This window comes from Prionailurus viverrinus, chromosome F1 (genome assembly GCF_022837055.1).
Source record: "Prionailurus viverrinus isolate Anna chromosome F1, UM_Priviv_1.0, whole genome shotgun sequence".
Classification (NCBI taxonomy): Eukaryota; Metazoa; Chordata; class Mammalia; order Carnivora; family Felidae; genus Prionailurus; species Prionailurus viverrinus.
The window spans coordinates 3,423,537-3,449,165 of record NC_062577.1 but is presented as its reverse complement, the minus strand read 5'-3'; the positions used below and the strand labels follow the sequence as shown (position 1 = coordinate 3,449,165).

Sequence of the window (25,629 nt, the reverse complement as noted above, 5' to 3'; positions counted from 1 at the left end):
TGTATTTATCCTTCTTCCTCATTCTTTAGCCAACCTGTGTACTTTCAAACCATTTGCCCAGGCGGCCCCCAATGGAACAGATGGAATGTTTCATACCAAGGATTTGGGGTTTTGAGTGCCTTTGGGCATCAAGTGTTGGGAACGTCAAAAAAGTGACTCCCAGAAAACTAGGGCTAATTAACCACCTGCTGCGGACTGCTTTGCAAAGGACCATGCTTTAAGCTACTTTTGCATTCCCGCCAATTCTGTAATGAACGTGCGCGCTCGTCTGGTCACCCCTGTTTTTATAGAGGTGGAAACTGAGGTTCCGACTTGGGTCCAGTTACACGGCTTGCAGCAGCCTGAGACCCTGTACAAACTGTCTCACCCAAACCCATGCATGTGGGGCAGTCCCTCTCCGGGAAAGGCTTGGGTCTAATTGGAAAACAACAGAGTAATAGTAAGAAATGACTTGAATACCAAATACCCTGTCCTCCTGAAGACACAGGACTGCAGGTGAATTACACGTGTGACTCTGGCCACTAACCTTCTTTTAGGGGGCTATCTTGCCTTCGGATAACAGAAACATGGATTTGAGGCAAAGGTTTGGTGGAGATCTTTCATCAGGCAGATCCGTCCTGCCATGAATCAACCACCAACCACTTTCATATGCCCACTTAGTTCCTCCCCCCTCCTCCCAAATCATTTATTTGCAATCACGTTCTCATATTCTGGGCACCGCAAGTTGGTTCAGTTAACGAGGAAGAAGGGAAACTGATAAAGATATTGTTAATGGATCTCTTTGTGCATAAAAAGAACTCGAATCTTCCCTCCCACATGCTGTCCTGAATTCCCCTTTTCCTCCTTCTCAAAGTTTTACTTTTTCTCGAATGTCTGTGTGTGCCATATGACAGTGATTTTCTGTGGTAATTGCTTTATTCTTCACTAAGAACCTTTACAATAGCGAACTCCTACAATACTTATGTGTAAATTAGGGCTGTTCCAAGGCAAAAACTGAACCTTTGAATATAAACCTGTATCGCTTCTCCCTCCCCCCTGAATGTGAGAATTTTTGACTGGTGCAAACCCCCCAAAATTCCCTCTTTTAAAAACAAAAAATCATTCTTTTTTTTGCATCAATCATTTCATGCCTTTGGGTTTACAATACAGGATCTCAGAGAGGACAGATCGTAAATTCACTTCAAAATAGCTTACTGAGAAAGAGTATATTTCATTCTGTCGTATACAAAAGTTGGGTGGAATTCTATATAAATGCAATTTTAAAATTCAAGTGCTGGGGCGCCTAGGGTGGCTCAGTCAGTTGAGCACCCGACTCTTGGTTTCTGGTCAGGTCATGATCTTGCAGTTTGTGAGTTCGAGCCCCAAGTTGGGGCTGAAAGCAGAGAATCTGCTTGGGATTCTCTCCCTCTCCTTTTCCCTCTCTCTCTGCCCCTCCCCTGCTTGTGCCCGTTCTCTCTCTCTCTCTTTCTCTCTCAAAGTAAACAAATAAACTTTCAAAAAAATTAAAATTCAAGTGCTCTTGGGCTAAGAATTCTCATGAACGGGCTGGCTGTGGGACAGGGGGTGGCTGTGTCCCCAGGCAGCAGGGTCCACGTAAAGAAAAGCCACACACCTTATCCGAGGGGCCCCCAAAGAGATGATCGCGCTAGCATAGCTTTATTTTGCTCACTTGCAACAGCAACAACAAAATGATGCCGCAGACGAAAACTGCCATGTCCCACCCACGCCATCTGTCCTGCGCTGTGCACCCACAGCCCCCTTGTTCTACAAATTAATCTTTCACACATTTTTTAACAAAAAAAGTGTTAATGTTATAAAAGAAAAAAAAACAAGGAAAACAGAAAGGGCTGTGTAGAAAATAAATTAAATTTAAATTTGATGGCAGTTATGACTTTTTTTATTGACTATAAGAGCAAACAGTCACATCAAATTGGTGCCACTGGCATATGATTAAAACTACAGGGCACCCTTAATGATCTCTGACAATGATTGCGTGTGTGTTTTTTTTTAAATATAGCATGCACATTTTGTCCAATTTGGGCTCTTTTTTCCTGTTGCTTTTGTCCTCTTTCTGAGTGGATATTATTCATGAACTGAGCCTTTATTATCTATTTGGCCATCTGCATAGCATTGGCCATAGTCCCCTGTATTGTAATTTTGAGTGAAAATAAGGACTTTAGGAGATTGCAACACTAATACCACTACTACTAATAATATGCTTTAAGAACCCAAAAGTAAAAAACAAAAAAAACAAAAAAAAACAAAAACAACTTACAAATTCTTTGTGATGGAGGTGAGGTTTGAGGGAAAATAGCAAGGAGGTGTGGGGGGGGGGTGTAAACTCAATCATTCCATTCGCTCATTTAGCATAACAGAATCTGGATATTCACTCTGACCAAACTAACAACTATTTGCCTTGATAACATGCAGTTCAGAAAGTGATGCTTCTTCATGGTAGAATGTCTTTGAAAGGAAAAAAAAATTACCATTTTTTGGTTTTGTTTTCTTACTCGCTTCTCTCTTGTTTCGGAAGTCTTCACATCTGTTCCTGGAGTGACAGCCCCAAACAGTAGCATGGCCCCAAAGCTATTAAGATTCTAGAATTTGAATATTCATGCTCACAAGGCATTAGATGCCTTGTTTTTAGTCTAGCGAAGAGAGATTTTAAGTAAAAATATTAGGCGATATTATTTCCAATTTTAAAAATTCTGTACTGGGAACAAAATGAATTGACTGGAAACTTGTATACTTTTTTTTATTCCTAAAACTTCGCCTAATTTTATTTGGCTTTCTTCATTCTGCTTTCTTTTTTTCTTCCTCTTTTCTCTGATCTCCTCTCTCTCATTCTGACATTCTCTTAATCAGTATTAGTTTGCCATTTTTTTTTCTTTCCACTTGCCAGATTTTCCCTGCAGTCACAGGAAGGCCATCGAAGTCAACTGACTGAAAGATGTATGTGGACTAGCTGGGAAACATCTTCTCAGAAGGGCAAACACACAAGGCTGTAATGAATCAGGACGGGAACATTTTTGTTTGAAAAGAAAATGTATAATATCCTATTTGTTTTTTAACGTTCCTCAATTTTTTTTCTTGTAGTTGTTTCCTATTAAACTTGAGTACTATGCAATTAAAGCGATATGTACACACACACACACACACACACGTGCACATGTACTCGCATATGTGCATGCACACACAGACACACACACCACACACACTGGGTTTACTACCAAAGCAAGATGAAGTCTGTCAGTTATCTCATGATTTGGAAAATGAATTATTTACTTGCAGTTAGTAGTGGCTTAAAATACCTTAACAAATGTGCCTTTCCTCTCCAAATTGGTTCATGTGTGTATATAGTAACAACCTATATGGCATAAAACTTTCAGATTTGGAAAGTTAGAGCTAATCACTTTAGTATGCATATTGATTCACCTGAAAATAATAGTTGCTAAAACCAAGAGGGATAACTCAGTTTCAAAATTAACTACTTGCTCATGGTTGGTAAAATTTGGGCCATATATTTTTATTTATTCTTATACCTATTTAACTTGTATGTTGAGGGTATATTGGTCTTTTAAAAATAATTGAATTAATTTATTTTTATTTTTTATTATTTTTATTTTTTATTTTAGAGAGCAAGAGTGCAAGCAGGGCAGAAGGGCAAAGAGAGAGAGAGAGAGAGAGAGAGAGGGAGGGAGGGAGGGAAGGAGGGAGAACCTCAAGCAGGCTCGTGCTCAGTGCGGAGCCCGACCCCGGGATCATGATCTGAGCCAAAATCAAGAGTCAGATGCTCAACCGACTGAGCCACCCAGGCACCCCATTCTTTTATTTTTTAAGACTACTTTAATTACAAATATTACAATAGCCCGGAAATAGTAAACATTACCATTTCATTGAATGGTATGCAATTTTCATTAACATTATAAAATATATGTTTACATATCAATATTATACATGTTACCTCTAGAAGATCTGCAGAAAATAAAACGATGATGTTATTTTATATATCTATCATATGGTTCTATTTCCACTAAATTGGTGTGATAATCACTGATATTTTTAAATCTTATCCAGATGTACATTTGATAATATGGTACAGGCTTCTCTTTAACAAACTGTATTTCCAGTCTGATTCTTAAAAAAAGATAAAAAATAAAAATCTACACCTAACACAGCAAAACCCAAGCTGGAGCATTCACAGTTGAGAGCCAACATTTTTACTCTTGCAACATAACAAGAATAAAGTGATGAAAAATCATGAATTTAGATATTGCCTTTTAGATAAATGTATAAAATAAATGCTTTTGATAATATTAAAAGACACCATACTTGAACGAAATGGTTTCGGTCAACATCGCACGCCTTGACCCTGCTTTACCATTGCCTCTTCCCACCACCCACCACCACCCCCAAGTATTATTTGCATTGAACATCATCTGAATGCTAAACATCATCTCTTAACCAGGGCTGAGGATTGTTCTCACTAGGAGTTCCGAGTCAGAACAACGCACAAGACCCGGAGTCCTCACCCAGTCTCAATCTGCGGGAATTTTAGGGCTGTTGAGAGAAGCAGGATTGGAGACATGAAGTACAGGTGTGCTTAGGTCAGACTGCTTATTCTTGGTTATTTCTGTAGTTGTTTTCAGCATCACAGATTGATGATCTCAGAAGCTGTATGAGAAGAAAGGATCTCAATCAAATTTCTGACCAGATCCCTCCTTATGGCCATGAGAGTTTGATTTTTCATTTAAACAACAATAAATGTAGGCATAAGGGTTTGAGATAAATTATGGAAGCCCTTTAGCGGTAACCACTACATTCTGCCACCAAATGAGCTGCTGTTCTCACTTTGTTTTATGGGCTCTGCGTAGCCTGTGTTATTGTATCTGCCAAATAAAACCCAGCAAACCATGCAAATGAAAATATAATCTTTTATCTTTCATGGTCACAGGATGCGCCCATATATACAGTTTTATACATTCCTCGGCACCAGATTTACTGCTATTAGGACCCTACTGTCTTAGTAGGATCTCCAGGAAGGGAAAACATCTCTCTCTGGGATGCTCCTTCATTTATATCCACCAATGACTTTGTCTGCAGTAGAAGCTACACTTGAAAAGTAAGGGATAATTCTTTTCGCTATATTTTTAGCTTATCTGTGTGGTTCATTTGAGATCCTGGACTCTGTCCTTAAGTATCAAGACCTGAGAGCTTGTATTTTTTCAAAGCATAGCAGATTTTAATTTGTTTAAAAACAATGGAGCTTTTCTTTTCCTCTTTGGTTTTAGAGTGGCCTAAACACCTGAAGAATGATGACTTAATGAATCAATGACTAACTAGTTCTGCAACTCACCAATCTTAATATTGGGCCTTAAATAAGCTACTTAGCCATTCCATATAAACAGTCTTCTCCCGGTAACAAAAATAACAACAAATCGTCTGCCTAGAAGAGGTTTTGAGCAATAAATCATTTCTAAAATGCCTCAGAGATGAAATACTCTTTACTTATGCTACAGAATTACTGAGGCTCTTACTAGAAGTAAAGTCTCTACCACATCCATCTGGGTTATTTCTACGCTGGGTCAGAGTACTCCCAAGAGAGTAAATGGACGGCTTTCTGGTAGTCTATAGAATGAGGTGTACTCCTCACTTTTTCCTGAGTTCCTGAGCAGCTGAACATGTAAAGCCGTGCTATTCCCTCCAGCTGGAAAAATAGAAAGGTATAAATTGTTTCTTTCCATCTCTCCCCTTCCTCCCTTCCTTTCTCTCTTCCCTCCCTCCCTGCTCATAGATCTTTCTGGAGTGTGTATTCTGTGTCCAGCACCATTCTAAGTGCTCAGGGTACAGCTGTTAAGGTCATAGAAAAAGTCCCCAAAAGAGGGAGCGCATATCCTATCAAGGGAGGTTAGCAAACAAAAACTAGAGTCAGTATCTTAGATCATGGGAATTTTCCTGGTTCACTTGATTCCAGTAGTTTAATCTTCTTTCTTTACAATGCTAATTAATGCATCTGGTCATGAGACAGGCCAGATGCTATATACATACGGAGGCCGATGAGCCTAGCGCCAGGCCCTATGCGTGGTCGATGTTTAGTGACCATTGAATGAATGATTTTCTAAAATGTGATTAGGTAGGTGGATAAATAGTTCATATTCCTCAACGAAATGCCAATACACCCCCACCATCTCTCCATAAGGAAGGTCAACCCCAAACTATGTAGTAAGTGTGCTATGAAGCTGAGTCTATGTTAAGAAAGTTCTTATCAAGCAGGTCTTATCAGAAAACCAACCAAACTAATGAGGTAGGCATGTGCTTGCATGAGTAGTTGCCTGCACGAATCCATATGCAGTTGCCCTGAGAGTGACAACTTAATGTGTAGGAAAAGTTAAATACCAAGTATATTCTGATTCTCTTTACTTTGGGGCTAGCTAATTCCTAAAGCATTATTTAAGGACAAAGAGCAAGATATGATTTGACGAAAAAATAGTGGCAAGGGATCAGCAGAGGCAGGAAAGAATATTAACATCTCTGTTTTTTTTTTTTAAGTTTGTTTATTTATTTGAGAGAGACAGAGACAGAGGGAGTCCAGGAGGGGCAGAGAGGCAGGCTCCACGCTGTCAGCACAGAGCCCCACTCGGGGCTCCAACTTCCGAAACCCTGAGATCATGACCTGAGCTGAAACCAAGAGTCAGACCCTTAATGACCGAGCCTCCCAGGCGCCCCGACATCTCTGTTTTCTCTCCTTCTCTCCTTTGCTGCCGCCGCCACCTCCACCCAGGACCACGTCCACCAACCAAGACCTCTAAGCACAGACCACTTCCCAGTGGGATCTTTTCTTCTCTCCATCCCTCTGCGATTATCCTTCTAGAATGCCTCCATCTTCTCCATGTTCTTTACAGCCCTGCCTCTCCCCTATGAGCTGTTATCACCTATGTTGCTGTTCTCTATCATTTGTTTCTAAAATTCTCTGTTGTGCATGTGTCTGTTACGAACACCCTTGTTGCTGTTCTGTCTTAGTAAGCCTCCCTTCCTGCACCTGTCCCATATTCCAAGTGCTAAGGCATAGCTTGCCAATGTGCACTAGTTGTCAGTTTCTTCTTTCTCTTTTCTTTTTTTTTTTTTGACTCACACTACCACGACCCCTCCAATTATTATTTTTTTTTTTTTTGCTATGACCTTGCTGAACAGCCTCAGTTTTGTACAACAGCTTCAGAGCAACAGGTTCTCAATTAAACATGTGCCAATACGTTAAGGTACAGAGCCAGGAAACAAAGAAAGCTTCGAGACACATAGAAGAAATTTGAAATCTGTTTTCTCTGAGTTCATATTCAAGACCCACTTTTCCTATTGTCTCCCATAAAGTCATTACTGCGGCTTCAATTTAAAATGCTTATTTTTACTGAGTTTAATTTAGATACACATTTGCATTGTAAAATGAGTACTTTAAAAATAATCATTTTAGTCTTAAGCATAAATGCTGGTTCTTTGTGAGGGAAGTAACTTCCTGAGTCGCATGTTATCGCTAAGGGCGAAGTAAATTTCTGGAGTGAGATTTTACCTTCTGTCTGCTCTTATTACCAGGAATAGTTTGAAGTTGGTATGTATAAAGGCTTTGCATTACATTTACAGAATTTCTGTATAAGCAAAGGTTTTTATTAATACAATTTTATATGATTATAATAGTTAGGGTTGGTATGCATCCATTAGCCACTGAACAAAAAACAAATGGTGTCTTTGTCCAGCGTGTCCACCATGACATTTACACATAACAAGGTCCTGAAGGGAGGGATGATACTATTTTGTGTATTGTTGGCACCTAGGATGTGGTAGAGATTTTACAAGGACCATGAGAAGGCAGTTCCGTATTTCTCTAATGCGTCATAAGTTCTCAAAAATTTGGAGATGCATCACTTTCCCTCCTGTCCATTTTCAAGTCCAAGAAAGGGCTGCATTTTGGGGGCGGAACAAACATGAAAGGAAAGAAAAACTTGTCTTTCTGCATCAGAATGTGGACACACAGGTGCTCCTTTTGGTCCGAAACACCATACTTGACACATAGTAGAGGTACAGCATTAATACCTCTTGGTAATCTCTCTAATTCTCTTTATTTCGGCTTTTCTAGCTAAGTTCATTTGCACTGAATTTCTACGAGTCCCAATTTAAGCAACTGAATATAATTAAGAATATTAGCATTTACATATTTAGGAGCTTTATTCTTTCATTTTGAACAAAACAAACTACCCCTATTTACTATATATTTTACAGAATTTTAGAACAATCAAAACTCAAAGATTTATGCTAGTAAAAAGTGGGGCATAAATGTCATAGGTTCCTATCAAATCTTTCCGTTATAGAAGCTATTCATCTGGAAAAGTTACATGCTCCATCAGATTATTTTTAAAAATTAAATCTAAAAAAACCCACAGGTTGAATGAATGTGTCTTTCAATTACCCAAATTAATGCAGCCTCCACAACAACAGAACGCATCCAACATCTGGATTTTGGAGTCTGGTAGACTTGTCCATAACAATTTATTTTGTTTAGGAAAGAGTAGGGGTGGGGGAAGAGAGAGACAGAGAGAATAGAGGTGTGGGTGGCCAATCCTGATGTCAACCAAGCCTAAGCCATCAGCCTCCTTCACCCATGATGCTGTCTCTGGATTTATGATGGTCATTAAAAGCACTGATTTACAGCAAGCAACTGAAAACTGGCTACACAGGAGAAACAGTGCTGGGAAGACTGTATCTTTTGCTCTTCTTTTGCCCTTAACCTTCAAACAGGTTTGAATTACTGGTGTAGGCTCTTTCTGCTTTTAGCATTGGGGGTGTATCCCCAGCGCCCTGTGTAAATCTACTAAGAATCTCTCATCCAGAGTGTATAACATTATCTCTGTCTTCAGGGCTGAGAATCAGGATGAATTCTCTCTTATTTATGGCTTATCAGAGTTGAGGAATTCAATAAATAGATTCAAGTATTACAGAATTTATAACCCAGGGAATGATTTGGTATATAACAGTTTTGCGGGATTATAAACATATATTTTTAAAAACGAGGCTTTGGGAAATATGCTCCCTGTTCATGTCATTATTGTAGTGTGTGTTCCAAATTGTTCATTTCTTTTTTTTTTTACTATTGTCTCAGCTGTGTTTCTGTGTCTCTTTCTACCTTTAGGCCATTTCAGCCTGTTCATTTCTAAAAGCCAGAAAAGAATGAGAAAGAGAGAATCTAAACAAGTTAATAGAATGTCATGTGTGCTATAACATTGAACTAGTCTAGGCTTAATAGAAGCTTTAACACATTTTATAGTATACTCTTTAGTATGCTTTCCCTCTCCAGATTCAAAGTCAGGTTAACCTTTACCCACATTTTGTTACATTTTATAGTTATCATATGCAAAATACTACACTTTGGGACTATCTGGTCTTTCATTATTAATGCTTGCCTCCCTAATGTTTTGAGAAAAAAAAAACCCAATTATACAGGAAGTTTATAAAAAGTCAATATTCAAAAATTAATTGCATAGACAACTTTTTCAACATGACCTATTGCACAAAGAGTAACAAAGATGCTGATTTTTTCAGAGATTTGACCTGTGGTTCGTATTTAAAAGTCAGACCTCCATTTATGGAGTTGCCCATCAAATTAAATTTTATTTGGTCTGTCAACATTTTATAGTGTTAAATTGTTATTATTTGAAATCCATGCGTTATTAAAACATAAAACTTGTTCTCTGCAAGAAATTAACCATGAATGGTTAGATGGACTTGTATCAGTTTTAATTTCAGGACTCCCATAAAAGTATGGATTAATTGTAACTATAGAGGATTGGGATTTTTTTCAGAGGAAAGCAATGGTACATTTTTATAATGGTTTAGAGACTAGTTTTTGCACTTTTTTTTTTTCTCACTGTGACAGAGAGGAAAAAAATTATTGGCTTTCAAACTCTGTCAAGTAGCTTTTTATCTTGGTAATTTGCTAAGCCTGTTGGGTAGAGGTAAATAGACCCCACTTTGAGGAGCTTACTTAAGGGGGCTATTTGAGTCTGACTTAATAGTTATCCATGGTTCCTAATGGGCACCCAGTAGAAACTGTAATTATTCTGTATCAGGATACCTCTGACATCAGTCTTGCTTTACTTAGAATTTGTATGCTGATGATTTTCCAAAGATGATTAAAAGTATTTTTATAGTAAGTTTATGACACTTTAAAATACGGTCAGGAAAAACATTTTTTTTTTAATGTAAAAAAAGAGGCAGAGAAAATACAACCTCACCAAGGAGCAGGGATAAGATGGTTGTAACAACTGAATATTAAATTTAGCTCTGATGCTCATATCCTTTTAAATTGTTATTTAGCCTCTCTGTTGTTTCAGGTATTTACATATTATACCACCTCTTTCCCAGCTAAATTTAAACCCCAGGAAGGACAGAACCTGTTCTCACGTTTGTTTGTCTTCCATCTCATCAGAGTGTCTTTCTTGAACACAGCAAATACTCCAGAAATGTTTTTCATTGATTCTGACAATGTATGGATAGTCCATGCATTGTCATAAATTTATAAAATCTTTTACATAATTGAGAGGACATACTTGCTTCCTTAAATATCCATTTAATCTATATTTTCTGGCTACACTACTCAGCCCTCAAAATGAATTCTAGTAATGGCTGTTAGATCTAGAAAACAACGCTCACGACTCTTGACGCATCAATGTGCGCACATCTCTGGTGCCTTTACTCCTAGATGCATTCTGTGAAACCTTTTGTTACAGCTGTGATTTTGCTCTATATGCCACAGAACTGAGTTTCTAAGCTTTTTGTGGATAATCTGTTCTAAGTTTCTCATGAATTTTTTCACTATTTTTTCATATTTCACTATTACGTCTACTCATCCAGAGATCTGTTACTTTCCTTATTTTTAACTTTTAATAGATGAGAAACAGCTTTGAGAATGCAAACATTTTATCCTTTTTCTTCCCTGAATTTGTTGGCAAAGCATGTGCTCCTTTTCATACACACACACACACACACACATATTATATATATAACAGAAAGTATATATATACTGTACATATACTATATAAATATATATGAAATATAAAATATATATATGAAATATGGTATATTTCATCCATCAAGAACACTTACAAATTTTCCTAACTTGAAACAGGTCAAACTGAAATTGGGCCTTGTACCAACAGATGAAAAGATCTAGAATTCACCACAAGCACACGTTAAGATTTATTTCACGGACTAAAAAAACCCCAGTTATTACAGGGTGGCCTTGGCCTCAGCGATCAATCTTGAGGGCAATACGAAAAAGTTGAGGAAAGAGCAGAGACCATCACTACTGTTTCTAACAGGATATCCTAACAGTATTTCAGTTCCAGGCATGTTACGTGCTCCTGTTTTTACTTCATCAGTAATTCAACATGTCTGATTTGCCCACACAACACTTTCAACTTCGTTTACCCATTTGACCTGGAACAAAATGAAAGCACATTTTGCCCAGCTGAAAGGTCTCCTGGCAAGTTGGTTAACAGGCTTGCCAGTCCCGCTTCAGTTACCAAAGAATAAACACATTTCATTCGACAATTACCAGTGTACTGACTTCCTCACTGTGCAATTTTCTAGTTCACATTCTCGAACCATTTTTTAACTTGCTGTTCAGCTCTTTACTTGTAACCCCTGCCTCAACAAGATTTCTAATTTCTTGCGAATAGAAGTTTCTACATTGCTTCATGGCCGTGATTAACCCAATTTACTTGCAAAGAAGAGGGACCGAATAAAAAGTTCATTTGAAGGGAGGGCAAGTCCTGCATCTTCCCTCGGTAGGTTAACGTTGTGGCTCAGTACGTGCCAATTAAGGAATCAGGCTGGGCTTCCACAAGTACCAATTTTACTGTAGTTGTCTACAATGTGGCCACGTGGGAGTGCGCACTTGCGGCAGTGCGAGTGCACCTGGGGCGTGAAAGCGCCGCCGGCAGCCGGACCTACCTCCCCGCCTGGCCGCGTCCCCAGCGCCCGGGTGCGCACCTGGGGACCGGCGCGGCAGCGGCCTCGGCCCTGCTCCCCGCGCTTGGGGAGGGGGGGGGTGAGGGTGGGGGCGAGGAGCCGGCGGCGTCGCCCGCGGCACAGGGGGCACCGGGCGCCGCCGCAGGCCAGACTCCGGCCCTCGGCGTCCCCGGGGGCCCTGCCTCTGGAGGAAACCGGCGCAAGTCCGCGCGGACGAGCCGCACTAGGTTTAAAAGTGTATTTATGGTGGTCACGGTGCACACGGAAAAGCTCGCTCCACAGCCCCAGGGCGCGCGAGGCCTCCGAGGCCGGAGACAAGCCCCTCCCAGCGCAGCTGTCGCCGCCGCCTGCGGGCTCCTTTCACTTTCTCACGGCCAAGTCACCCAGAGGGGCGCCGCTGCCGCCACCGCCGCTGCGCCCAAGGACTCCGCCCCGCGCCGCCTCGCTGCCGGCCCCCGCCCGCCCGGGCCCAGCCCACCCCGATAGTTTCTGCCCGCGATTGGCGCGCGCGAGCGGCAGCTCCGGCTCGCTTCTCCTATTGGCCGAGTCTCCCTGTCAATCCGACGGTTGCCCGCCACTCCCTCCGCCCTCCTGCAAAGCCGCCCTCCTATTGGAGGAGATTGCGCGCTGGGGGCGGGCAAGGAGCTCCGGTCCAGCCGCTTACGGTCAATCGCAGAGGCCCCACGCCGGGAGGGAGGGAGGCAGGGGGAGGAGCGGGGCGGACCGAGGCTGGGCGGGGGGGGAACATCTGGCCGGCGCCGCCGCGTGCGTGCGTGGTGCGTCCTCCCGCCCCCTCCCCTCCCCCTCCCCCGCCCGCCCCCCCTGTCCCCCGCCCCCTCCTCCCCCCCCCCCCCGGCCGGCGGCTCCGCGCTCGCTCCCTCGCTCGCTCCCTCGCTGTGTCTGGCAGGCTGCGGCCGCCGCTGGGCTGCTGCCATGGGGAGCCGTTGAGAGTGGGGCCCTCTTCGCTCCGCCGCGCTCCTCCGGCTGCCAGCGGGGGTGGGCGGGAGGGAGGGAGGGGGCAGGGGGGAGCGGGCGACGGAGCCGGGATTGGGGGGCGGGGGGGCCGGGAGGGAGGGGGGCAAGAGGAGGAGGAAGCCCACCAAGTCCGGCGGCGGCGGCGGCGGCGGCGGCGGCGGCGGCCGGGAGGAGGAGGAGGAGGAGGAGGCGGAGGACGCGGCGGCGGCGGCGGCGGCGGGGACGCGGTGACTTAGGGCCGCTCCGTGTGAGTCCCGGCGCCCGCCCCGGCCCCTGACCCGGCGCCCCCTCCGCGCGCGGCCCCCTGGCGGGCGAGGGGCGCCAGCTGTGCGGCCCCGGCCGGCGGGGCCGGGGCGGGCGGAGGGCGGGCCGGGCCGGGGGCGCCCCCGCGAGTGGAGTTAGTTTGTGTGCTTGGAGCGGCTGGGGCGGCGGGGGGCGGCGCAGCTGCGGGAGGCAGGGCGCGGGGACGGGGCCGCCGCAGCTGCGGGGTCGGGCGGGGTGCGGGCTCGCCCGCTCCGCGCCCCCCCCTCCCACCCCCGGCCGGTGCAGCTGCGGCGCGGGGCGGGCTCCCGGCCGGTGCAGCTGCGGCGGCGCCTCCCGGGTGCGGAGGGCGGCGGGCTGGGGGAGGGGGGCTTGGGAGCCGCCGCAGCTGCAGCGGCGCCCGGGACGGCCGCGGCTCCGGGGACCGGTGCAGCTGCAGTGGCGCCCGCGGGGGGGCGGGGGGGGGAGGGGGCCGGCGGGGGAGGGGCCCCTCCCGGGCTGGTGCAGTTGCCGGGAGGCCCCGGGGGCTCGCGCGCCGCGGCGTCGGGGAAGCGGTGGCAGCCACCCTCCTCCCGCGGGCTGCTTCTTACGACTTTTCTTTTGTTGTTGCCGTGACCCGGGTCTGTTTTCTCGTCTGTTGTTTAAGGTGTTTTCCTGCTGCACCGGCTCTCCGCCCTCCTCCTCCTTCCCTGTGGTTTAACCTTCCTCTTTCCCCGTGTGTTTTATGCACGGCCAACTACGTGGACATTTGCATTTCTTACCCCCCCCCCCCGCACCCTCGCCCCCACCTCTTGGAAAAACAAAAACCCAACCCCACAAAACCTCTCTGGACTCCGCGGTAGCAAGACGTGAAGGGGTTGATTTGTGGGGTGGGAGTCGCTGGCCCATTGCGGTGCTTGGGACTCATTAAACTGTCACTCACCCCCCACCCCACTGGGTAAATGGGGTGATTAATGTCTGATATATTGGAATGGGGCGAGGGCATTTGTGGAGTAGAGGCTGTGTGGCTGAGAAGGAATTTAGCTGCGAAGGGTGCCTCCTGGCATAGGCGTTCGTCATTCTGTCATTCCCCGCGAAGTTAGAGAAAGTTAGGTTTGTGACTTTGGCAGAGCGAGAAGGACAGGACCGAGACGTTGGGTTTTGTTACTCTTTAACTCTGCCGCGGTTTCCTAATGAGAACGGAGTGCTGATCACCAGGCAGGGCTGCGACACTTGCGCCTCAGGCCTGTTCTACTCCTCACCCTCCCGGGAGTCTGTGGAGATGTATTTGACATTCACAGATGTCGCAGCACCTTGCAGGGCACTGGTCGGCCCAGCCCGGGTTACCTTACCATTTCATCAGCCATTAGTAAAGACCCACAAAGTCTAGCTAAAAAGTTCCCAAACTTACTCAGCCTGCTCCCCCCCCCCACCTCCTTTCTGAAAGGTTTTCTTGTGATCACGAAACATTACAGAGTGACCCAAAAAGAGATTGTTATGGGACACAGATCAAGGGGAAGACAAAGTTCTGCTTTTTCTGAGCCGGGAGGCGGATCAGATACGCAGGTGCAGCGTTCACGTTAAGTGGTGGTAGCAGGTTGTGACCGTTTATTAATTTGTCTCATTGAACCGAAGTACTTTCCAGGATTTCAGAAAGTGCAGTTTCACCACGTTGATACCGAGACTTGAAATTTGCATGAACTGGCAGTGTGAGAAATTGCGTTGAGAGGGTAGCTGGAGATAAATAGTTAAATAAGAGGGGAATAAGAAGGTGAACCAGGCTGGAGCAGTAGTTCTGAAGAGTCTTCCACCCTCCTGAGACACGTATGCCATGATCTCGGCAGGGGGAAAATATGAAAGTGCCATAATAATGTCGAAATGGGACTGGAGATGTCAATTGGGTTGGTTTAAAAATATCCCTAAGCTGCCTTTGAAACTAAACGTTGGAGTTGAATAAAAGTGAATCTGGATTTCCTGAATAGCACCGTGGCTTGAGTGTGCTGTCAGTATGTAAGCCAGTCCACCAACTTAAGACAGAAGTGTTGCTATTCCATAAATACAGTAGAACTCCATATGCTGAGTTTTTCAATTTCTTCTGTTAGAAAGTTTGGGGGGAAAAAAAGGGAGACTTTGAAGTATTTTGTTTATACTAACAGAAGAGAAAAGTTCTCCTAAGAAAAAGCTGGTGGCAGGAGTGTAGAGGAGTAGCATATGGCATTAAAAGGAGCACAGCTGGAGGTAGCATTTCCATCTGAACATGATGTCAGAGCAGCTGACAGCCTGCCATCCCTCAGCCTTTTATTCTAACACACAGACAGGGAGTTAGTGTGTGCGGATCTGTGGTGGAGAAGGTATCTCGTTCCTCTCTCACATCATCTCCACTTTGCATCTGTCTCTCTTAGTCTGCTTTTTTTCCACCGATGTAACAGACCTGGAGCCAGCGAGACTCAGAGGAAAGGACTTAATCAGGTTTATGTGTCCTAAAGGTAGGAGTAGCAAGAGATTAGATTGAGCATATTTCTGTTTTGGTGTTTTGTTTATTTAATTAAAAAAAAAATCACATTACTTTTCTAACCCAGTTTAGGAATACTATATGGAAATCGAGTATTAAATGAACATCTTGTTGGAGTTGAAAGTCTTGGGCTCGTTTAGTTTTAATTTTTATCCCTTTTGCTCGAGCAAGTAAATAACTTTTATACACAGAAATATTTCAAGTTTTGAAATGCTAAGAAAGGCTTTGAAATGTTGCTTTTTGAGATCACTTTGGATTAGAATGCTTTTTTCTGTTCACTGCGATTTAGGCTCCTTTTGCTTTTGGGGTAGTGGGAGAGAGAAATAGTAAACTGTCTGGAATCCAGCGATCAAACTTATATGAGAAGATTATTCTAGTTAAGAAGCTAGATTGTTGTGTAATTAATTCCACTCTGAAACTTTATTCTTCAAAAACATTCAGCAGCACTACTGAAACATACAGCTGTAAGTGCTTTTGAAACCGAAGGTTTTTTAAAAAGGGGGGAAAAAAAAAAAACTTTTGTCCCCAGGAGAATAGTTTGACTGGTTTCCTCATTTCTCTTTCAAATATATATTTAAGAGATCTTTTATTTCAGCATAACAATAATTATTTGCAGGAGTTTTTGTGTTAGCGACTAATTTAGAACTTGTAGATTTGAGCTGCCTGAATTGGCCAGACAGCTGTAATCGCACTCCTCCATTCTTAATCTCTTTATCTCGGCAGCAGCTGCCATATGGCCACAGTCAGCTGGATCAGATGTTTATAAGCTTCCTTCTTCGTCCCTCTCTGTCCTGTCAGCCTCCTAATTTGATCACGGCTACCTTGTGAGCTGCCCTCCAATCTTTATTTTTAGCCCTCTCAAGGATTAGGATTGATGTTAGCTGTGGAGCACTCAAAGTGATTGTATTGTAAATCTTGGTGTATTCTAGCTGGGGCGTCGTGCGGCACGCATTTGGGGGCTAGGATGAAACTTTTAGCCCATCTTGGGCAAAGTGTAGAAAAAGCAGGGAGGTAATTTCTGAATATTAAATTACCATGTATCCGTTCCCCAAATGTACTTTCTGAGCTGGTTGGTGTGGAACCTTGCTTCTGGTCATAGGAAAAGGGAAGTCGGGTTTTCTTGATTTTTTTTTTCTTTTTTTTTTTTTTAAGGAGTTGAATTTTACAGTTGAATTTTGACCCTTTGTACCTCCTCGCCTTTGCTCCCCCTCCATTTCACCCTCCTTCACCAGAAAACAAGGGCAACGATGCATATTTGAGAGAATAGAAGCTAGTGGGAGAACAAAATATATCAAGTTTTATTGAAACAAAGTATTTTCTGTTGAATGAGGTAAGGCAGAGTCAGAAAAAAATAGTTTCTCTTTTTCTAGCAAGGCTTTTTTTTTGGGGGGGGGTGGTGGGGGGGAATGTTGAACCTGTAAAGCTTTGGAGTTTCATTTGAATACAATACGCCTTTATTTAAAAGTTTGAAATCATTTTAATATGGAATTCATTTGCTTCGCAACGGATCAAAGTTTAGGTGAGAATTTTCAGAGTGAAGGGAAGCCCTTCTGGTTCCTCATATCCTAGATGTACAGATTTTTACAAAGAAATACTACTTTTTTTCCCCCTCCATTCACTTAAAAAATATTTGGATTTGTTCATAGTAAAGATGATCTTTTCCATCTGTTGGTGTAGTTCTTTCTGATCTCTTGTACACGTGGGCTCTACCTGCAAATCCTAAGGCATTAACATCTGTTTTTATACACAGGGCTTTTGTTGTTGTAACACTCTGACTTTAAAAGTGAGTTGTTTGCTAATTTCTGGGCTAATTATGCGATTTCACTTTTTTCCCCTTGATTCAGCCAGTGCGTGTGTGTTAAAATTGTGCTTTCTAAGCGCAGTCATGTATCAAAAGTAATGGAATAAAAAAGGATGGTTGAACAAGTTTTCTGAATCTTCCAGAATGTGTTTGGGACTTTTCTTTGTTCGCTCTACGAGCTGTTGCAGGTTTCGTAGGACATAATTTGATGAGTAGGTTCACTTCTCCTGAAAGAGATGTAAATTCTCACTCTCAATAAGGGCCAGTAGTGAAACAGAAGGCTTTTAAAACTTGCCGGAAAGTTCCAGGAAGGTGGGGATGCGTCAGGGACTGTTGGGCTGGGGTAAGGAAGTTGGGAAAGGGTACGTTTTTCCTTCTCGCGTTTGGGTTTCGTGCCTGCGGTCTGGTCGTCCTCGGGTCATGAGCCTGATTAAAATGCAGGGACGGGTACATCGGCGGCCCAAGCCGAATCACTGTCATTATCTCTCTTTTTTTTTTTTTTTTTTTTTTTTTTGTTGGTAACGGGGACCCGGGCGGCGGAAAGTTGTTCCTGAGCAGGCTCTCACGAGGACTGTCTCTGTCCCCAGGTTATGAAGACAGCATGGAGTTCCCAGACCACAGTAGACATTTGCTGCAGTGTCTGAGCGAGCAGAGGCACCAGGGCTTCCTTTGTGACTGCACCGTCCTGGTGGGAGATGCCCAGTTCCGCGCGCACCGAGCTGTGCTGGCTTCGTGCAGCATGTACTTCCACCTCTTTTACAAGGACCAGCTGGACAAAAGGGACATTGTTCATCTGAACAGCGACATTGTTACAGCCCCGGCTTTCGCGCTCCTGCTTGAATTCATGTACGAAGGGAAACTCCAGTTCAAAGACTTGCCCATTGAAGACGTGCTCGCAGCTGCCAGTTACCTCCACATGTACGACATCGTCAAAGTGTGCAAAAAGAAGCTGAAGGAGAAAGCCACCACCGAGGCGGACAGCACCAAGAAGGAGGAGGACGCCTCCAGCTGCTCGGACAAAGTCGAGAGCCTCTCGGACGGCAGCAGCCACATGGCGGGCGACCTGCCCAGCGACGAGGACGACGGCGAGGACGACAAGCTGACCCTCCTGCCCGGCAAAAGGGACTTGGCGGCCGAGCCCGGCAACATGTGGATGCGCCTGCCCTCGGACTCGGCGGGCCTGCCCCCGGCCGGCGGGGACGCAGAGCCACACGCCGCGGCAGCTGGAAAAACAGTGGCCAGCCCCTGCAGCTCCACAGAGTCTTTGTCCCAGAGGTCTGTCGCCTCCGTGAGGGATTCGGCAGATGTTGACTGTGTGCTGGACCTGTCTGTCAAGTCCAGCCTGTCAGGAGTTGAAAATCTGAACAGCTCTTATTTCTCTTCACAGGACGTGCTGAGAAGCAACCTGGTGCAGGTGAAGGTGGAGAAAGAGGCTCCGTGTGAGGAGGGCGAGGTGGGCGCTAATGACTATGACATGGAGCATAGCGCCGCGAAAGAGAGCGGGGGCGCTAACGCCCGCGGGCCGTACGAGCCGGCGCACCTGGCTCCGCTGCGGGAGGACTCGGTGTTGAGGGAGCTGGAGCGCGAGGACAAGGCCAGCGACGACGAGATGCTGAGCCCGGAGCACGAGCGCGGCCCGGCCGAGGCGGCCGTGGACGGCGGCCTGCTGCCCTACGTGTCCAACATCCTGAGCCCGGCCGGCCAGATCTTCATGTGCCCGCTGTGCAACAAGGTCTTCCCGAGCCCGCACATCCTGCAGATCCACCTGAGCACGCACTTCCGCGAGCAGGACGGGCTGCGCGGCAAGCCGGCCGCCGACGTCAACGTGCCCACCTGCTCGCTGTGCGGCAAGACTTTCTCGTGCATGTACACGCTCAAGCGCCACGAGCGGACCCACTCGGGCGAGAAGCCCTACACGTGCACGCAGTGCGGCAAGAGCTTCCAGTACTCGCACAACCTGAGCCGCCACGCCGTGGTGCACACGCGCGAGAAGCCGCACGCCTGCAAGTGGTGCGAGCGCAGGTTCACGCAGTCGGGGGACCTGTACAGACACATCCGCAAGTTCCACTGTGAGTTGGTGAACTCCTTGTCTGTCAAAAGCGAGGCCCTGAGCTTGCCCGCGGTCAGAGACTGGACCTTAGAAGATAGCTCTCAAGAACTCTGGAAATAATTTTCTATCTCTCTCTCTATATAAATAATATATATATCGACACGTACATATATATACATAGATCTCTATCTAGTTGTGGTACGGTCTAAAAGCAGCCTTGTTTCCTGGAACTAAGACGTCGGGGTGTTGACTCGGTTTTGCACTTTAGAGTAGCATGAGACTCTTGCTAATTTAGCATTCTGGTAAAAGAGACTCTGGAGCAAGTCGGAGACTAGAGAGGGCCTTTTCTTTCGAGGGGGCAGGGGGAGGAAGCCAATAAGAACCTTTGAAACAGGTCGTCCTATCACAAGATGCTTTCACAGGGCTTCATTTTGTCGACACTGCATTGTCTTCTGAGCTCTCGCTCTCGCTCTCTCTCTCTCTCTCTCTCTCTCTTTCTCTTTTTCCACTTTGTTTTTGTTTTGTTTTGTTTTGTTTCGGAGTAGAGATCCCCTCCAGTTTTATTAGCCTCTCTATATGTCACAAATTGCATGAATCTTTTCTGGCTGTTGGAAACCTGAATGCTTTTAGACCCAAATGGGAGATTTCTGAGATGCTGGATTATCTATTTTTAAACAAGCAGTTGACTTAAAACTTTCTGTGGCAACTTCTGGTTTCCTGACGGTTCCCAATGAGAGAAATGCGGAAAGTACACTGGGCTCACTGGGACGCTGTCTTTGTGAAGGTTTGCTTGGGATGGAAAAGGATACTGCAGCTCCAGCAGTGTTGAACTGTGTGTTGAAAAATGTGAATTACTGTTCTTGTATACTGTAATTGATTACACGGGCTGGGGGGGGTGTCAAAGAACTTGACAGGTTGTGTTGATGCTCTTAGTTGAGTCTTGAAAAGTAAATATTAACGCTACAGAAATGCATGAGTTTCAATATATTTTTTGTCTTTGTTTGCATTGTATAACTTTAACGAGTGAGTTTAAAATTATTTAATTTCCTTAGAAAAACAAAATAGCACCGTTTGGGGAAAAAAAACCTGGTGTTATGAAGAACGTAAATGCACTGTTTTTATTTTTATTTTATATAATTTAAATTGACTTTCCCACTGTCTTTAAGTTGAAACTGTTAAGCTGAATAAAAACTTAAGCTGCAAATTGATAACTTCGCTACATAACAAGGAAAATATAAATGTTTACAAACGGCTTAAAGATTTGCATGTGCAGTGTGCATTTGTAACAGACTTCTGATTGCACAGAACCCATGCCAGCTCAAAGTTTAGGGGTACACATTTACCCAGTGGAGCATTTTTAGAATAACTACTGCACAAATTGACAATAGGTCATTCTCTCTTTTTTTTATTTTTGTTTTTGGGGTTTTTTTTTTTTTTTGGCTCCCCTTTCTTTTTCTCCCCTTCTTCCTTAACCCTCCCTCCCTCCCCTCCTTCATCATCCCCCCCCCAACACCCACCCCCACCCCCCACCCCAACTCATGAAAAGATTCTATGGACTGAAAAAGCCCCGGGCTGAAAGGACTGGCCTGCCTTGATTGACGTGGGGAAGGTGGGGAAGGGGGTTAGTAGACTATGTGTATCACGCAGCACAGGCTGCAGCCCGACGTGTGGTTTTTAATGACCAGCGCACAGGGCAAAAGCATTTTGCACAGTGTTTGTTTTCCTGTCTTGCACTTACAAATAAGGTCTATGGGAGTAGCATGGAAAACGTTTGCTGTTTTTCCCTTTTTTTTTTTTTTTTAATTGCTTTTGTTTAAAATTTGATCGCCTTAACTACTGTAAACATAGCCTATTTTTGTGCTTAAGATACTGAATGGAAAACTCCATTGTGTGTTGCTGGACTGTTTTGGAAATATTTGGTCAAATGTGTGTTAATTTGGCTGTAATGGCATTTAAAGCAAACAAACAAACAAAAAAAGCTGTGAAAATGGCCTTGGAGCATTATCTTTAGTTACTTGAAGAGTTTCTAGTTTGTTGTTTTTTTTTTAAATACAGTTTATGTTAAAATAATTTTTATTAATTTAGAGGAGACAATCAATGTCTGAGAAAACGGACTTTCTTTTGGATTTTCTTTTTGTGGTCATTGTGAGTGATTGCTTTTCCCTTTTATTAGTTTCACATTCTTCCTTTGTTCTAAAACTTAGACTGACATCTAGCTTTGACAATCATAGTATGTTTTATTTTCCTGAGGGGGGAATAACTTATAATGCTGTTTAGTTTTGTACTATTGGTGTGTTGGTGAATTTTTAAACTGTGTGCTAACTGCAATAAATTATATGAACTGAGAACTTCGCGTGTGTTCTTTTCATTGTGATCTATCTACCCCATAGATCCTAAGCGTGTATGTACCTGGTGCCCTCGTTTTTCATATCCGTTCTCTCCGGGGCTTACGAAGTTGCTAGAATGCCTTATTAACGCCAACGGAGATGTGCAGTCATCTTGGCTTCTGGTCACTTCAGGGCCTCATGCGCGTTTTTAAAACGTGACCCGTTTTCTACAACCTAGATCAAGAGTGGGTGAATCTATAAAACTTCAAGGGGCAGTCTAGGCTTTTCATCATACCGCCTACAACAGCTGCTCATTCACACACACGCTGAGTCCCTCTCGCGGGTGATCTTACCCTGAGTCGGCCGGTCCAACCTATTCTGTGTTCTGGTGTAAGTGGAAGGCTGAGGAGACCGGATGTCTTCACTCGGAAGAGTGCTTGGCTAACAACTTGGAATTCTAGGCAATCCAATTAGCAGGCATTCGATCGTTCGAGATTGGCTCCACGGGTCCTTTTTGTGGCTGGGAGAGCTCAGATGTTCCCAACTTTTAATTCTCAGAGTTTTACTTTGAAAATGCAGTTACAAGGACTCCAGACCCTCACTTTTGTGATCGTCCCCACTTTATGATGGTCTCAGGCGTGTCAGGGTGAGAAACACTGCCGGTGGATGGACAGAGCACGCGTGGTCCCGGACAGCCCTTTAGAATTGTCACACTCGGTCCTAAGTGTGCGTAGGGCCGGCACAGACCTGAGAGAGTTTTTGTAAACCCTCAGATCTGTATCTGTCAGTACCTCCCAGCCTTTAGAGATACATATGAAGTTACAGTTTTACATGACTACTGTCCAATAAAATACATTTATGTTATAAGGCCAATAGGAATGGGAATTTTCTTAACTTCCATAGAAAAAGTGAGATACAAGGTCCAGAGCTTGGAACCATACTTGTGAGCTCCTGGATGGCTTTAGATGAGAATCCAAAAAGATTTTTTTAATCAGCGCAATTAGTAGTTTACTATTTGGAATCCCTGCATTTGCTTTTTTTTTTTTTTTTTTTTTGGTTGAAGCAGGATTTCTATTACATGCAACTCACACTTGGTTTTAACCAACCAAATGTTGTTTCACGTGAAAGGGGAATGTGTATTTGAACTCCACAGAATTATTTCTTCAGCAGTTACAAGCTTATTTTTAAAAAGGGCTGGAGGTGGGGGTCGGTGGGGGGTGGGTGGAGGGAAGTGGGGTGGAGAAGGTGGATTTTGTGTTTTCAGTTCCTGTAGTAACTGGTCATAGTCCCTCAAAACTTTCTGGTTTTGTTGAGAGTTATAATTTAGTTTCACCAACTAGCATCTAATTTAAAATGAGCATTGTCTTAAACTTAGCTGGATATACTCATGAAAACAATATTTTGACGTGTGATTTGGAAGAAATAACTACTTACAACATTTCTTGCAAACCTAGGACAGAATATCAATTACATAAATCGCCACATTTGTTAAGAGAAGTGAAGGAATCAGTTGTTCATTTGCTACATTTCAAAAAAAAGGAAATTAATTTGTCATGTAATCACGTTGGAAACCATTCAAATTGATTCCCCCTTTGACATCTGGCTGATGTCTAAGTGTATTTTAACTATGTGATTTCATTTACTTTTGAAACCATCTGTTTTTTTAGGTAGTCAGTCATGCCCTAGATCACTGTGGGCCCAGCATTGTGTGTAAGCTGCACCCTAGGGAATATCCCAGAAGTATAAAATGTTAGGGATATTGGTTTTGGATTTCCTTTCTGGTTATTTATGCTATCAGACTAATGGGTGAATCAAGTAGAGTTTTTCTTTAACAGACTTGTCATGATTACCTATAAACAGGTTCTTGAGAGCCTAGAAAAAAGGTGAACACCATGTTATAATTACACAAGGGTGCACATTAAAATGGTCAAAATATTCATTTTTCCAAGTAAATCTTTTGTTTTGAACTATCATCAAGGAAAACAGTTGAGTTTTTTACCCAAGAAGTCATGCTACTTAAAAAATCTTGAGTCTCGCAAGTTTCAATGAAACACAAGTACATAAAAATTAGACTTTACAAACCCCACTGTAGGAGACAAGAATTTTTTTTTAAAGTCTTAAGATCTCAGAATTTCCTGTATTGTAGGACTATATTTTATTCCTAGAAAACTTAAAACATTCTTTGATTTCTAATATAATTGAGGAAACTTTTATATACCTCTGGTTAGGAAACTCAGATAATCCTATATTTCATTTGTAGACACTGATCTAAATTTTTGTTTAATTGTTACAATGTTTTAAATTGCTGATAAAGTGAATCAAGTTAAGTGTGAATTTTGAAATCCAGGACGGAAGAGCTCTATCCTTTTCCTTAAAATCATTTGGCATTAAAATGCTAGAGATCATACCATTTAAAAAATAAAATAATAGTTTTATTGTTTTCTTTTAAACAAACAGCTTTTTTAGGAGTTTTATTTTGGCCATAGTCCAAGTTTATTACACTGACAAAATTTTGTCCCTTATGTTAACATTCTCCTACCTTTTGCCAACAGAAATGTGGCAAAATATCTTCGTACGTGAGCCTTTGGTCTCAAATGTAGAAGTACCTATTTTTTTTATTTCAAGTCAACTCCAATTAGAAAGAAACATGTTTCTAACCTCCCCGCTCCTTAGATTTTCTTAACATTGTGAAGAGTTAGCTAAAGCAGTCAGATCTTACTGATGTCACTGGAGGTGTTCAGATGTAGTCGTTTATTTTCACAGACATTTTAGAAATTAAACTTTTAGTATTTTTGCAAACTGATCCCTTAAAAATTATTTCTCATTTTTGTTAATTTCTTGTAAATGAAGCTGAACTCTTCAAATTTAAAACATGGTAACAAGAAAGGGTGAGGTCATAGAAATGAAACAGAAGCTCGAAAAGTTTCTCTTCTAAGCCCAAATACCTTAGTACACTCAATTGTTCAATTAATTATCCCGGTAACTTGGGCTCACAGCGTAGCTTTTTCTGAAAATAGTCAAGCCCTTGAGAGAAATCGGATTTTTGTTGAGAGAGACAAATTTACCAGTCAACTTTTCTGATTTTATTTTAACATTTCCTAGTTGACTATGGATCACAATCACTAGGTTTATGTGAATGTGGTATTTCCCTTGGCTGAAGGGTACTTTACAAAACAATTTTTTGAAACTAAAATTTTCCTTGAATTTCCAGGCACTTTCGCCCTCTTTCTAATCTTCGGGAATGGGTGTGCAGTTGAATCTGCCTTTTGCTATAGGAGGCATTCTCTCTGTTTGGCAAGAGAAGAGTGAAAACCCAATTTGGCTTTAAAATGTGGCACATTAGTCCATAACAGTTTCAGTGAGGATATTTAGAGTGGCTTTGAGAGGCAGTATGACACCCATAGAGAGTCCCTTCACGGAAATGACTTATTTTACAGTGTGTTATAATCTCTGTAGTTAATCATTAAATCAGGTCGTTTTTATTAAATGTCAGTATGCATGCTGAATACGACTGCATAGGAATTGAAGAAGTCCTATTGGCCTACATATCGAAGTTTGTTAAGAAGTAGATTTGTAGTTAGTATGAAGTGGTGCATGGAAAATGTATCTGAATATTAGGAAACATTTAGAGGGTAGATTAAATTTGGTGTTTCAGTACATAATGCTTATACAACAGTACTGAACTTGAAGGAATGGGAAAAGTTTATTT

General features: G+C 43.4%; 1 protein-coding gene across 1 annotated transcript; it reads left to right on the top strand.

Annotated features, from left to right (window-relative positions):
- The first annotated feature begins 13,153 nt into the window (after positions 1-13,153).
- Positions 13,154-21,941, top strand: ZBTB18 (zinc finger and BTB domain containing 18). The gene is made up of 2 exons (XM_047840996.1): positions 13,154-13,237; positions 18,131-21,941. The coding sequence occupies exon 2, from the start codon at positions 18,145-18,147 to the stop codon at positions 19,711-19,713; it is 1,569 nt and encodes a 522-aa protein (XP_047696952.1). The 5' UTR covers positions 13,154-13,237; positions 18,131-18,144; the 3' UTR covers positions 19,714-21,941.
- Positions 21,942-25,629: the final 3,688 nt, after the last annotated feature.